This window comes from Megascapheus bottae, chromosome 4 (assembly GCF_031878675.1).
Source record: "Megascapheus bottae isolate mThoBot1 chromosome 4, mThoBot2.hap1, whole genome shotgun sequence".
NCBI classification, from domain to species: domain Eukaryota; kingdom Metazoa; phylum Chordata; class Mammalia; order Rodentia; family Geomyidae; genus Megascapheus; species Megascapheus bottae.
In genome coordinates, this window is record NC_143512.1 from 55,428,561 (window position 1) to 55,443,647 (window position 15,087).

Consider the following 15,087-nt stretch of genomic DNA (forward strand, 5'->3'; position numbering starts at 1 on the left):
TAGTTCTCAACTGAGGAGATATATGCCATTGTCTGGGGACATTTTTGATTGTCATACAGGGGAGGGGGTAAATGCTACCAATATCTAGTGGGTAGAGATAAGGAATGCTGAGGCTGTAGTAAGGTTCAGAAATCTGCCTAACAAACACAAGGCCCTGAGTCCAAACCTTAGTATTTCAGAGAGAAGAGATGCTGCTGAACATCTGGCAGTTATACAAGTTACCTCTCTAAAACAAAAAAGTTATCCAGCCCCAAGTAACTAGCATTGCTGAGATTGAGAAACTGTAACCTTGACCAAGGATTTTCTAGACTAAAAGGTATAATGTCCCTCCATTCTTAGATTTTGTTTTTTGTTTTTTTGTTTTTTTACTCCATAAAAATCAGTAATGAAAGCCAGATGCTGGGGCTCTCATTTGTAATCCTAGCTATTCAAGAAGTCATGACTTAGAGGATCACAGTTAAAGTTACTTTGAGCAGCAAAGTACAAGATTTCCATCTCTACTTAGCCAGCAAAATGCTGAACTAGAAGTGCAGACCACCAACCATGAGTAAGAGTACAAAACTGAGTTTAAACCTAGTACAGGCATACACACATACATACACACACATGTACACACAATTAGTAATAAACTTTATGCAGTGTAGGATTTCATCCTCATGCCACCATTACTTTCAAATATACACAGCCTTCCCAGCTACCTCATTATTAGAAAAATAATAGGATAGTCTTACACATTTACCTTCGTTGGTTGAGATTTTACTAAACTCAAAATTTAGTTCTAGTTGTATTTATTTAGATGGTATAATTCTTTCTGATTATGTACCAATTTTGTCTCTTTTTTTCATTCTGTAGAAATGTAACCTTGGTTCTCCTGAAGATTTCCTCTCGAAAGCCTTAGATCCTCCTCAGCTTCAAGTAATCAGCAATGCAATGAACTTACTTCGAAAAATTGGAGCTTGTGAACTGAATGAGCCTAAGCTGACTCCATTGGGCCAACACCTTGCAGCTTTACCTGTGAATGTCAAAATTGGCAAGATGCTCATTTTTGGTGCTATATTTGGCTGTCTTGATCCAGTGGTAAGTGAAAGAGCCTAGCTGCTACTTCTATTTAAACATCATTTGGTTGGTAAATTAGTAAGTTTGGTAATGATTTTTAGCACTTTTTAATTAACTATAGAGTATTGGTACTAACACTAAAAATCCATGGAGCCTGAATCCTTGATAAAAGTTTTCTTTATATAATATTTATACTTTGAAAATCAATTCACTGATTAAGTATTTTAAAGGCTTACTTTGACTTTTGCTATCAGATAGCCCCACTTGAATATGTAGATCACATTGAATAGATAATTCTTAGAAAGTTTTAAACACCGAAGAGTTTGAGAGTAGAATAAAAAACTGGGTGCTGGTGGCTCGTGCTTGTGCATGTAATCTCAGCTAGTCAGCAGCCAAGATCTGTGGATCATGGTTCTTCACAGGAAAGTCCATGAGACTCTTGCCAGTTAACCACCAAAAAGCCAGAAATTAAACTGTGACCCAAGTGGTAGAGTACTAGCCTTGAGCACAAAAGCTCAGGCCCTGAGTTTCAATCTCAGGACTGGCATATATAAAAAAAGAACTTTCCCTTTCTTAGTTCTTATGAGAACTCTATTTTCTCAAATTACCTCAAAGCTATCAAATTCTGTACATTTATTTGAATCTTACAGTAGTGGTCCAGCTTTTCCTATTTTATCTGGCTGAGGCCTTTTCTGGTTACAAAGCTATTATTTAAAAACATAACCAAGTATTACTCTCTAGACCCTTTTCCTTAGTATTAGAAGTAAATGTGAGACTGAGGTTATACATAAAACAGTGGTAGAATGCTTCTCGAGCATGCATGAGATCTTTGGTTCAGTCTCCAGGACTACCAAAAAGAAGAAAGAAGCTACTCACCAAGTTAAAAAACAAAACAAAACAGCTATGATAGTTTTCTGAAAAGCTACCACAAGTAAGTTATTGTGTAGTCTCACTCATTTTTAGTAAAAATGACTTCTGGGCTAGGAATGTAGCTTAGTGCTTAGTAGTAAAGTATTTGTCTAACATGCATGAAACCCTGGGTTTCCTCAATTCCATAAACAGAGAAAAGCTGGAAGTGTGACTGTGGCTCAAGTGATAGAGCATTGGCCTTGAGCACAGAGGGGCTCAGAGACAGAGCCCAAGCCCTAAGTTCAATTGTGGGCTCATGAATGCCAGGGCCTGAGTGCTATCCCTGAGCCTCTTTAGCTCTACCACATTCAGCCATCGTTCCACTTCTGGTTTTCTGGTAGTTAATTGGAGATAAGAATCTCATGGTCTTTTCTGCCCAGGCTGCCTTTGAACTATGAGCCTCAGATCTCGTCTTCCTGAGCAGCTAGGATTACAGGTATGAGCCACCAGCACCCTGCTAATTTTTAAAGAACAAAGTCAAAGGAAATTAAGTTGTGCAAGAGTCAAACTAAATGAACTGTAATTCTGAGATTTCTTCTATAAGTGACCGATTATGAATTAAGTAATGTTCAGGTTGCTTGTTTTATTTTTCATTTTTGCTAATTCTGGTGCTATTCCTTACCTCACAGAGGTATTATAAAAACAAAGCAGCACAATTTTTCAGTTCCATTCAATACTTCTACAAAAAGTATGTAAGTTAGGCCAGGAGTTCGGCCTAGTGGTAGAGTGTTTGCCTAGCATGCATGAAGACCTGGGTTCGATTCCTTGGTACCATATACATAGAAAAAGCTGGAAGTGGTGCTGTGGCTCAAGTTAAAGTGTTAGCCTTGAGAAAGCCCAAGGACAGGCCCTGAATTCAAGGCCCAGAACTGGCAAAAAAAGAAAAAAAAATGGACTCTAGCTATTGTAGAACTTGGTAAATGTGTTGAAAATAAGAAACAAATACTTACAATGGACTGTTTTATGATTTGTTTTCTTTTACAAACTAACTCATTTTATACCTCTTTAATGATGAATTGTTTGGTTATTTGTTCTAGGCAACACTTGCAGCAGTTATGACAGAGAAATCACCTTTTACTACTCCCATTGGTCGAAAAGATGAAGCAGATATTGCCAAATCTGCTTTGGCAATGGCAGACTCAGATCACCTGACTATCTACAATGCATATCTAGGGTAAAGAAATAATACGGGTGTTATCAATAAGCCAATGCAAGAATAGTTTACTCTTACATAGAAAAGGCATTACAGTTGAGCTCTTTTGTAGTAAACAGCTACTACAACATAGCAAGACTCCTTTTCTTTTTGCCAGTCCTGGGCCTGAACTCAGGGCCTGAGCATTGTCCTTGAACTTTCTCAAGGCCAAACCTCTACCACTTGAGCCACAGCACCACTTCTGGCTTTTCTCTATGTACTGAGGAATCGAACCCTGGTCTTCATACATGCTAGATAAGCAATCTACCACTAGGCCAAACTCCCAGTCCCAGCAAGACTCCTTTTTAAATGACTGTAATTTTATCAAGCTTAGAGAAGAGCCATAGTGAGCCTTGTTCATTTATTAACATTTTATTTATCTAGATGGAAGAAAGCACGACAAGAAGGAGGCTATCGTTCTGAAATCACATACTGCCGGAGAAACTTTCTCAACAGAACATCACTGTTAACCCTGGAGGTAATTTCTTTCTATTTTATTTTTATTTTTTGCAATTTTGAATTAGTACACATTAATAACATGAGGGAGATTCATTGTGTTAATTCCATGTGTATAGTTTGAACAAGTTAGTTCCTCCTCTTTCCCTTTTCAGTGTTTGGTAGGTTCCATTGTGTGTTTTTGTGTGTGTGTCAAATTTTAGTCCTCCTTAGCTTTCTGTATACTTTACATTCTCCTTCCCTACTGCTGTTTATCGCACACCACCACTCAAAGCCCCCCTTTTGTTTTCTTGTCCCACTATCATTTTAGATCTACATTTCACAAATGAACAAATTATTCTTAATGGAGCTGTCAAAGTCTCACATTTATTCTTGTTTGTTTTAGTTAAAAAGAATACGTAGGATTGTGCTTGACATATAGGGTTTAATAAGCAATGATTGAATTAAGCCTATTATAAACTAAACTTTATTTCTTCCAACAACTAACCTGAACACATTATAGGTGATTTAAAACAGTATTTTAGAATCATAAATATACTCAAGAAATTATAGTGAACCAGTTGCCAGTGGCTTCTGCCTTTAATCCTATCTACTTAGGAGGCTACAGTCTGAGGATTAAGGTTCTAAGCCACCTTGGGTAGGAAAAGTCCGTAAGACTTTTATCTCCAATGAATCACCTAAAGCTGGAAGTAGAATTATTTTTCTTTAAATTTTCAAACTTACCAAAAATCAGATGGGGGGCTGAGAGTTTGGCCTGGTGGTAGCATGCTTACCTAGCATGCACAAAGACCCAGGTTTGATTCCTCAGTACCAGAAAAAAGCTGGAAGTGGTGCTGTGGTTCAAGTGGTAGAGCACTAACCTTGAGAAAATTCCAAGGACAGTGATCAGGCCCTGAGTTCAAGCCACACAACTGGCAAAAACAAACAAAAATCAGATGGAATATTATTTTTTAAACACCTATGTACCATTCCCCACTTAAAACCTTATTATGTAAATTTTCTACCCTATTCCACTACCCTATAGATTACTTTTCAGCCTAACAGCTCATTATGTATCTCTGAAGTTTAGGACTTTTTCCCTTAATATTATCACACCTTTCAAAAACAAGTTCCTTAGCTGAGCACTAGTGGTTTACACCTATAATCTTATCTACTCAGGAGCCTAAAATCTGTAGATAGCAGTTCAAACTATCATGGGCAAGAAAGTTTATGAGACTTTTTTTTTTTTTTTTTTTTTGTGCCAGTCCTGGGCTTGAGCTCAGGGCTTGAGCATTGTCCTTGGACTTTCTCAAGGCTAGAGCCTTACCACTTGAGCCTCAGCACCACTTCTGGTTTTTTTTTCTATATATGTCGTACCAAGGAATCAAACCCGGGTCTTCGTGCATGCACTCTGCCATTAGGCCAAACTTCCGGCCAAAGTCTATGAGACTTATCTCCAATTAAACATCAAAAAAAAAACAAAAACAACCCTGAAGTGAGTCTGTAGCTCCAGTGCTAGACCACTAACCTTGAACACAAAAGCTCAGCAGCAGGACCTAGGCCCTGTGAGTTCAAGCCCCAGGACCCAAGCATACAAAAATTATTTCATTAATATCATCAAATATACAATGTTTAAATGTCCCCCAATGATCTCATACGTGTTCCTCATTTTTTTAACCAAGGATCAAGTCATGATCCAAACAAGATCCATACATTAATTTGATTGATACGGACCTTAAGTTTCATCTCTTTTTTTTTTTTTCCCCTCTTTTCTTTTTCCTTTTGGCTAGTCCTAGGGCTTTAATTCAGGGCCTAGGCACTGTCCTTGGGCTTTCTCAAGGCTAGAGCTCTCTTATCACTTAAGCCACAGCACCACTTCCAGCTTTTTCTGTGTATGTGGTATGGAGGAATCCAACCCAGGGCTTCATGCGTGCTAGGCAAGCACTCTACCACTAGGCTACACTCCCAGGCCTGGATCTTAAGTAGTTTCTTAGTCTATAGATATTCTACTTTTTTTTTTTTTTTTAATAACAAATAGGGGAAAAAAAAAAAAACAGGTAAATTATTCAGTAGAGTTTCCTATTCGGGAAATAACCTCTTCTTGGCCAACAGATTGAAGCTAGGTAGAAATTTAGGAGGCTATTTTTTCAAGTTGGTCCTCCTTTTGTTTTCTCTCAGCTTTCCCCTAGTCTAAGTTGTTCCTTTCCTTTCTCTCTCCTGAGCTGCAGATTTTAAATCTCCTTGCAAACAGCTGTTTACAGATCTAAAATCTGGTGTTAAAGCAGCTATTTGGGCTTCCTCCCTTAGAATCAGTGTCTGTTAGAGTTCAAACAAAAACCTATCCTAAGTGTAAACATCACCTTGTAATTGCATGTATGTTATGTACTTTGAGAAATACTCTTCCTTCCTGTGGTAATTTTGCTGTTGAACACTAGTAAAGGTAGAAAAAAAGCCATTTTTAAGATTTTAAATTTTTTTAATTTAAATTTAAGCCACTTAAACTTAAAATTCAATTTAGATGAAATGAAGTTGTTATTAAACTCTGATAGTTCTTTAGGAACTTGACATTCCCAGAGACAAATGAAGAAAATACAAACATTCTATAATCAAGATCCCTCTATAATTCTTTCCGGTGTTTTTCTCTATGTCCCCAACCTTACTGAGGAGAAACAAAAGAAAAGATTCTTTAAGGAGAAACTGAAACAAATATGATGAATGAAAATGTTCAGACACCATTTTATTTCTCTCACAGACATTGGGCGATTTTGTGATAGCTAAAGTCTGGGTGATAAGGAAGAAGAGCTGACTCTAAATCTTGACTTCCCAGTTACCTTAGTTAACTAAATAATAATTAGACATCCTATCTGTTTTTAAAGAAAATAATTACTAGGTTATTGGTAAATTATTTTAATCAATTATGGTTATATCTCTTACTTTCATAAAACAACCCAGGATGTAAAGCAAGAGTTAATAAAGTTGGTTAAGGCAGCAGGATTTTCATCTTCCACAACTTCTACCAGCTGGGAAGCCTCTCAGACCCTCTCTTTCCAAGACATTGCCCTTCTTAAAGCTGTATTGACTGCTGGCCTATATGACAACGTAGGGAAGATCATTTGCATGAAGTCAGTGGATGTTACAGAAAAGTTGGCTTGCATTGTGGAGACAGCTCAAGGCAAAGCGCAAGTACATCCTTCCTCAGTGAACCGTGATTTGCAAACTTACGGATGGCTTTTATACCAGGAGAAGGTAAAGTATACATTATTGAAGTCTAGTATTCAGCACATTATTCAGTACATTTATAGCAAGTTAGGGTGCTCCAACAATTATTTTATAATATTCTCAAATTGAGCTACTCATTGTTAGTCATATTTGAAACATAGATAACACAGTTTCTTAAGCCAAAAAACACTTCTCTTCCTTTAATAAGAGAAAAATCTTCAAACTGATACATATATTCTCACCATCACCTTTCTTGGGATAAAGTTGGAACAAACAGATACTGGCTAGTAATGTGTCAGTTTTCTTCAAATGGAAGATTACCGATCCCAAAATTCATATTCAGTGCACTCCTTTTTGCCTCCCATACAAAGATCAAACAGACTCATAGCTCTTAATGTAGCCTGTTGAGATCTGTTATCTCAAAGGGTTAAATCCTGAATGTTTTATTCCCAAATAAGAGGCTGTTGGAGTTGTAGAATTTTGATAGCTTGATGGTAATTTGAGTCACAGTGTTGCCTTAGGTAATTTAATGGCAAATAATATATATAAACTATAAATCAACATTTTGAATCCTAACTGCATTACCATTTCATATCTTGTTTTAAACAGATGGTAGAAATGAAGATGGTGTTTTGTCTTTCATATTTTAAAATTTTGCTATCTCATAAGTATTCATTTTAAAGCAATATTTAATATTTCTGCTCATTACATAATTCAGCTTTACAGATAATATATAAAATACCTTTTAATATACAGATAGTAATAATTGACTTATTAAATTAATATATCTCTTACAATAAGAAAGTACATATCTTGAGAAAATACAGAGTTAACAGATTACATTTACATGAAATGCTTACATGAAACAAATTTTGAACATTTTTAGACTATGAAATTGTTTTTCCCTTTTTCTTATGTAGATAAGGTATGCCAGAGTGTTTTTGCGGGAAACAACACTGATAACCCCTTTTCCAGTTTTACTTTTTGGTGGTGACATAGAAGTTCAACACCGGGAACGTCTTCTTTCTATTGACGGTTGGATCTATTTTCAGGTAGACAGTATAACTTATTTGACTGATTACATAAAAGTTTTCAACTATTGAGGTGGATATGTAATATCATTATTAAAGCTTACATAATCTCTTCTTACGTGATTTAGAGTAGTCTTATTTTATGTTGCCTGTGTGGTTTCAGATCTAATTTGTTATCAGTAACAATTATAATTTACCATGTGTTAAGTACTGCAATAGCTAATTTTATATGGATTATTCCAAAACAGTTTCCTTTCTAAGTAGACACTGAAAGATAATGAGAAATAAAGTCTACCACTGTACATGGATTGGCTACTAGTAGGGTAAAATTCAAACCAAGGGTTGTGTGCTAGCTACCCTGGAGGCTGAGATCTCAGGATTGTGGTTCAAAGCCAGCCTGGGCTTTTACCTCTAATTAATCACCAGAAAACTAGAAGTAGAGCTGTGGCTCAAAGTGGTAGAATGCTGCCTTGAGCAGTGAACTCAGGGACATTGCCCAAGCTGCTAAATTCAAGCCCTATGACTGACCAAAACTAAAAATTCAAATGGAAGATTACCGATCCCAAAATTCATATTCAGTGCACTCCTTTTTGCCTCCCATACAAAGATCAAACAGACTCATAGCTCTTAATGTAGCCTGTTGAGATCTGTGAATAAATTAGACTGAGGTTTGTTACTGCTCACAGTATGTTTATCTGTTTCCTGTGGCCTCATCAACACTGATCAGCTTAAATTCAGCAAATCTAATGTGTTCTGTTATGCTGTAGCATGATGCGTACCTGCACGTCTAGGACTAGAGAGGTGAATTTTAAATGTAACTTACAAATTTCATTTACTTCATGCAAAGAAGCTGCAATGTTAGTAATAGCCTATAATTGGGTTATAGTAATGACTGTAAAATGCTACAGACTCAACTACAAATCATTGAAACTAAACACTAACTACATTTTTATGGTTTGATGTTATACCTCAATAAAACTGTTAAAAAAAATTTCCCTTCCTAGAGGGAACAGCTGAAACTAAGTAACAGGAAAGAAAGGTACATATCACCCCATCAGGAAGAAACCATTTTATCATTCATGTTCGAGGAGTTACTTTTTTTCTATGTAAACTTGAGGTCTTTGTATTTTTTGTTAATCATAAGCTTTGTAAATCAAAATGATGACCCTTATAAGGTTCAATCTCAATAAAGAAAAAAATAAGGAATAATGAATAAAAAAAAAAATTACCTTCCCAAAACTTGTCTTGACTACTAGAAATTATGTAAGAGAAGAATTATCAGAATAATAGTTGCTTTATTTTAGAAAGTGATACTAACCCTTGAATAAGGAAATTAAAAAGTTTGTACAGCTCAGCTACCAAAAATAATTTTTCATATGTGTTTTATATTAAAAATCAGGCTGGCCTGGTACCAGTGGCATATGACTGTGATGAGCAGTGAAGTCTTCAAAACTCCATCTCCAGAATAACCAGAAAAAAACATATCTAGAAGTATAGCTGAATGGTAGAGAGTAAGCTAAGCAACCCCAAAGCCCTGGGTTCAAACCCAGTACTACCAAAAAAGAAAAAAAATTCAAATGGTACCAAAGCAAATAAAATGTCACACACATATGCTTAGTTTGGTTTATTTTAAATAGTTATAATCCCCTGCTTAAATTTGTCCATGTTTTTCATCTCCTCCTAACAGGCCCCAGTAAAGATAGCTGTCATTTTCAAGCAGCTAAGAGTTCTCATTGATTCTGTTTTGAGAAAAAAGCTTGAAAATCCAAAGATGTCCCTTGAAAGTAAGTGTTTGTATGCTGCTTACATATGGAAGATAATATTCTTGTATATGCATATGCAGGTACAATGTGTGAGAAAACTTTCTAAGAAGCATCTGAAAGATACATTTTAGAAACTGTGACCTAACTTTGGAGTGCACTATGATATGAAATATTTAATTCTGTGTGATTGAAAATTATTTTAGTAATATATATATTTTTTTTTCTTTTTTTTTTTTTTTTTTTTTTTTTTTGCCAGTCCTGGGCTTGGGCTCAGGGCCTGAGCATTGTCTTTGGACTTTCTCAAGGCTTAGCACTCTACCACTTGAGCCTCAACACCACTTCCAGCTTTTTTCTATGTCTGTGGTACCAAGGAATCGAACCCGGGTCTTCGTGCATGCTATGCAAGCACTTTACCACTAGGCCAAACTCCCGGCCCCAGTAAAATATATTTTATGCTGAATGTCAAACTCAAAGATAATCTATGATTATTCATAACTTTCTCTTATGAGTCTTTTAAGTTACTAAGTTTTCTCATTTTTGTTTCTAAACTTCTGATCATTTCACAGTTTAAAAAGAATTTATATTTATTAGCATCTTAGTAAATTAATAATATAGTTTACTTATTAAAAATCTGAGATTTTTTGTTTTTTTGCCATTCTTTGGCAATCTTGAACTCAGGGCCTGGGCGCTGTCCTTGGGCTTTCTCAAGGCTGGCACTCTACCACTTAAGCCACAGTACCACTTCTGGCATTTTCTGTGTATGTCGTACCAAGGAATTAAATCCAGTACTTAGTGAATGCTAGGCAAACACTCTACTACTAGGCCATGCTTCCCGCCTGAGTATTTTTTTTTTTTTTTTTTTGTCAGTCATGAGGCTTGAACGGACCCTAGGCCTGGGCACTGTCCTGAGCTCTTCAGCTCAAGGCTACCACCCTATCCCTTGAGCCACAGCACCACTTCCTGTTTTCTAGAGGTTAATTGGAGATAAGTCTCAGTCTTTAGTGCCCAGGCTGACTTTGAACCTCGATCCTCAGATCTCAGCCTCCTGAGTAGCTAGGATTACAGGCATGAGCCATTGCACCCAGCTCTGAGAAGTTTTTTTAAAGAACTAAGGACTTTTTAAGATATTTTTATTATATTTAAGTAGTTGTACAATTCACCAAAGCAGTTTATGAATATAGTGCATCTTGGATCAACATCACCCTTTCAACATTCTCAGCCACCCCTTCTCTTATTTTAGATTCTGTATTTTTTTTTTTGCCCTTTAACAAATTAGTTTATATGTACAATGCATCTTGATCTGTGTCATCACTTCAATATCTTCACCCCCCTTCAACCCCCCCTCCTCAATTCTGTGGTATATACAATCAATTCTTACCTGCATTCCCTCCATACCTTGACCCTACCCTACCCTCTTACAAGTATCTGTTTCCTGGTACTTGTTTTGTTGGGCTTTGACTTAGTCTTTTTAAAGAATTAAACTGTTTGCAGTTAATTCATTTGTAACCCCTTGCTTACCAAACCAAATGTACTTGTAAATTTATAGGCACATTCTAAATTATGCAACCTATGTTTCTCTGTGTCTGGCTTATGAACTGAGAACTTTCTGCTGGTTTATCCTAGCATGTTTTCTCTGTTATGCATCTCTTACAAATATAGAACTCTCTAGCTAGCCAGGCACCAGTAGTTCATGCCTGTAATCCTAGCTACTCAGTGGGCTGAGATCTGAGGATCATGGTTCAAAGTTAAAGTCTAGGAGACTCTTATTTCCAGTTAACCACTGGAAAGCCGGAAGTGGTGTTGTAGCTCAACATGGTAGAGCACTAGTCTTGAGCTGAAGAGCTCAGGCGCAGTGTCCAGGCCAAGAGTTCAAGCCTTGTGACCGACAAATTATTTACTTAATTAATTAAAGTAAATATAACATTCTTCCACCAAAATCTCAGATGTGAGTTTCTAACTAACCTGCTGTATTCTTTCCCTAAATTGCAAACTCATCCTGACAGTTGTAAAAGATTCAGTCTCCAAAGCTCTGTCTCTTACATACAAATCTCTGGGACAGAGGCTTGGCACCATTTTATTATTATCATTACTATTGTTGTTATTATTCTAATCTGTTCACAGTTCCTCTCTATAGACTACTTGTTAAGTAAATGCAATTATTTTAATAAACTTAGTTTTCTTGATAGACTATTCTAAGCTTAGAAATTTGGTTAGTGTGTCCTTTTACTTTTAATTTTCCTGACACTCTTCATTTTCTGTACACATGTAGTTAGATCTAGAAGCTGATTAGAATCTAATTGGTGCTGTGTTCTTCCCATGGCATCATATCATGAAGCACTTGAATTTTCTTTTCCTGCTTTTAGTGTTTAAGAATCTATCAGTTCACTATCATTGTACTATATTTAGCAGAGTATCTTTTTCACACTATATTTAATCAAGTACCTGCCATTAATTATATAGCCAGGCTGTAGGGCAGTTGGGGAGGTTACTAGCAAGTGCTTCTATCCTGAAACCTCATGGTATAATTGGATGTAAGTGCATAAGCATTAAAGTATACTAATTTTTTATGCTGCTGGAAATGTAAATCAGATCATACCATAGTAAGGGATACAGGCTCTTGGGGAGCCTTGACAATTACAACTGCAACTTTAGAAAGAACTGCATTTTACCCTTGGGTGTAAGGTATACATCTGGTTGACAGGGAAGATGAAGTCCATTATTGTGTCATGGTTCCTTCTAAGCTTGCCGTTGTTCCACTGCTAGCAAGTGACTCTTCTCCTCCACTACCACTCTTTTAACCCCCAAGAATCAGCGTGTCAGGCCATCAGCCATCTTACTTTTTCATTACAGCCATTGAAACTCAGAGCATTGAAACCTAGTCTTGCAGTCCAATAATTAGAACTTTCTAAGAGTAGTTATAAGATTCTTAGTTCACAATTTAAGAACTGCCTAGATGAAGTAGCTGTTAACAACAAAAAATAATCTTAGTAAATAATGCCACTTCTTATTCTATTTGTCAAATTCAGTTGCTATTTGACCTTTCTGTTGTGTTGGGAAATCTGTCCCTTCCCCATTGACATCTCTCCAAGCACACTTCCCTAACAGAATTTGTTTTTCCCCTTTGGGCTAAACCAGTTATCCCTTTCTTCTTTGGTCATCCAGTGGAAAACCTACTACACTCTTAAAAACCTGGAAGAGTCAGTAGAACCATAGTATATTCCAGCGAGGTGGAAAAGTTAAGAAACTTCTTTTTATTAAGAAATTTCTGTAGAACTGATTCCCTAGTAGGAAATAACAGTTGGGATCACATTAAGTCTTTGGGCCTTAACCTATATATTCTGAAGTATTGACTTTTTTCTATAATGTTGATATGAGCAGAGTATAATTATAATAAGCATTAATGTAATTCTAGACAGTATTTTCTGTACTAATGTAATTCTAGACAGTATTTTCTGTACATCTTCAGTATTAAACATCCTTTTTAATTATGTACTGTAATTTGTTCTGCAGTGGAACTCAATGGGCACTGAAATTACCTGACTTATGTAATTGTAAACCCTCTGTACATCATGTTCATAGTAAAACCATTAAAAAGAAAAGTGTACTACAAACATAAATGTATATACATTTTAAAAAATATGTATTATTGAATCCACTCATTTTCTTTTTTCTTTTATTTAGACGACAAGATTCTACAGATCATTACGGAATTGATAAAAACAGAGAATAATTGATACTGCAATTCATGGTCAATGCTTTAAAAAGTTGAGATGACAATAAAAATCATAAAATTATGTGAAAATGGACCATTAAGTATTTCATTATACCTAAAAAAACTGCTATTAGCCATTAATGTAAAGGTGGCAAAAGAAAAAGCACATACTTTCAACATGTGAAATTTTCTAGTTCCTTTTTAATGATGATTATTGTCTGTATTTGCCACTAAACTTACAATAAATAATTTGGTATCATCCATGTCTTGCACATTGTTCTAGTCTTTTTTTTTTTTTTTTTTTGCCAGTCCTGGGCTTGAGCTCAGGGCCTGAACACTGTCCTTGGACTTTCTCAAGGCTAGAAGCTCTACCACTTGAGCCTCAACACCACTTCTGGCTTTTTTCTATGTATGTGGTACCAAGGAATCGAACCCGGGTCTTCATGCATGCTAGGCAAGCACTTTAACCACTAGGCCAAACTCCTGGCCCATTGTTCTAGTCTTTAAAGGCAAGGTCTCTATAGTTTCTGTGACTTGATATGATTCTCTGTGTAGCTATCATCCTCTATCAGTTCTTAACACTTGGAGATATTGGGCCATTTTAAAGAGAAACAATTTCTCAGTTTCTGACAGATACAATTTCAACATGCTGACATGCTTCATGAGAAGAAAACGCAGCCCCTCTTACATTCATTTCAAACCCATCTAACTGAACATATTTAGAGCCTGAATCCTGCTCCCAACAGGGCAGCCTACATGCCACAGTTTGTTAACTTTGGGCCCTTGGTGCCTTTTCTCATGGGTTCTAAGAAGCATATGAGTAGGCAGGGCTCAACACCTGCTGTGTTGTGGTCTGCTACCCTGATTTGTCATCCAAGTAGGCACATTATATCTGTGTCCTCACCCTTACTTGTGTTGCTTCTCAGTAGACCAGTTTTGCTTTACCTTTGTGACAGAGGGTTGTTTTACCATGGTCTGAAGGTGCTAATTGCCACCTTTGTTTTCCATCCACTAGAGAAAAAAAACGGGAGTATGAGGTTATGTTAATATAGGATGCCTCACTGGCCATAAGGAGTGCCTTCTCCAAGCTGAATGCACTTTTTTTTTCATCAGTGACAACAATCTCAACAACAGGCCTTTGACTATAAGATAACTTTTTTTAAAAATATATTTTGCATACAGTAAGTCTACCCCTTTGTAAAATAACCTGAGAAAAAATTTTTAGGGAGATTTATCCAGGTTTAGGTGATAAGTTTAGGACCTGCCCACCAACCACCAAAAAATGTTTTCTCCCTCACAATAACATCATAAGCAACATTAGTGAGGTTGGAAGTTTGGTTCTGGAGGTAGAGTGTGAGTCAGTAAGCGAAAGTGTAAGATACTGAGTTTGAGTTCCAGACAAAAATAAAATAACTTTAGGGATGCCACATTAAAAGACTGAAATTTGGTTTACAAATACTACACATGAAAATCTCTTCAAAGAGGAATACCTTTTAAAGCAAGTAGCTGCCTGTTAACACTATCCATCATACTTTCATATTTAACCCTAGACCTCATTTAGTTTTGCCTTCAGCTTCCCAGCTGCTTCTTGCTCTATTGAAGCAGGGCCATCTTCCCTACAAAGCTAGAGCAATGCTCTTAGTAGAGTTTATTAAATATTGGTTGTGGCATGAGAGAAATACAACTATAGTATTCAGGTATGGGTACATCCTACAGACAACTTTCATAAGTCTTCCTTAAGTAGTTTGTCTTAAACCTTTCTCCTTCATG

The 15,087-nt window shown here is 36.4% G+C and overlaps 1 protein-coding gene across 2 annotated transcripts in view; it reads left to right on the forward strand.

Moving 5' to 3' along the window:
* Dhx29 (DExH-box helicase 29) overlaps window positions 1–13,578 on the forward strand; it is a 50,955-nt gene extending 37,377 nt beyond the window's left edge. For both annotated transcript variants that reach the window (XM_090331941.1, XM_090331942.1), the window contains 7 exons: window positions 853–1,077; window positions 3,003–3,139; window positions 3,542–3,635; window positions 6,545–6,838; window positions 7,732–7,863; window positions 9,530–9,626; window positions 13,287–13,578. In XM_090331941.1, the coding sequence (XP_090188067.1) occupies window positions 853–1,077; window positions 3,003–3,139; window positions 3,542–3,635; window positions 6,545–6,838; window positions 7,732–7,863; window positions 9,530–9,626; window positions 13,287–13,339 (1,032 nt within the window). In that variant the 3' untranslated portion in view covers window positions 13,340–13,578. The remainder of the gene's footprint in view (window positions 1–852; window positions 1,078–3,002; window positions 3,140–3,541; window positions 3,636–6,544; window positions 6,839–7,731; window positions 7,864–9,529; window positions 9,627–13,286) is intronic.
* The last annotated feature ends 1,509 nt before the right edge of the window (window positions 13,579–15,087 follow it).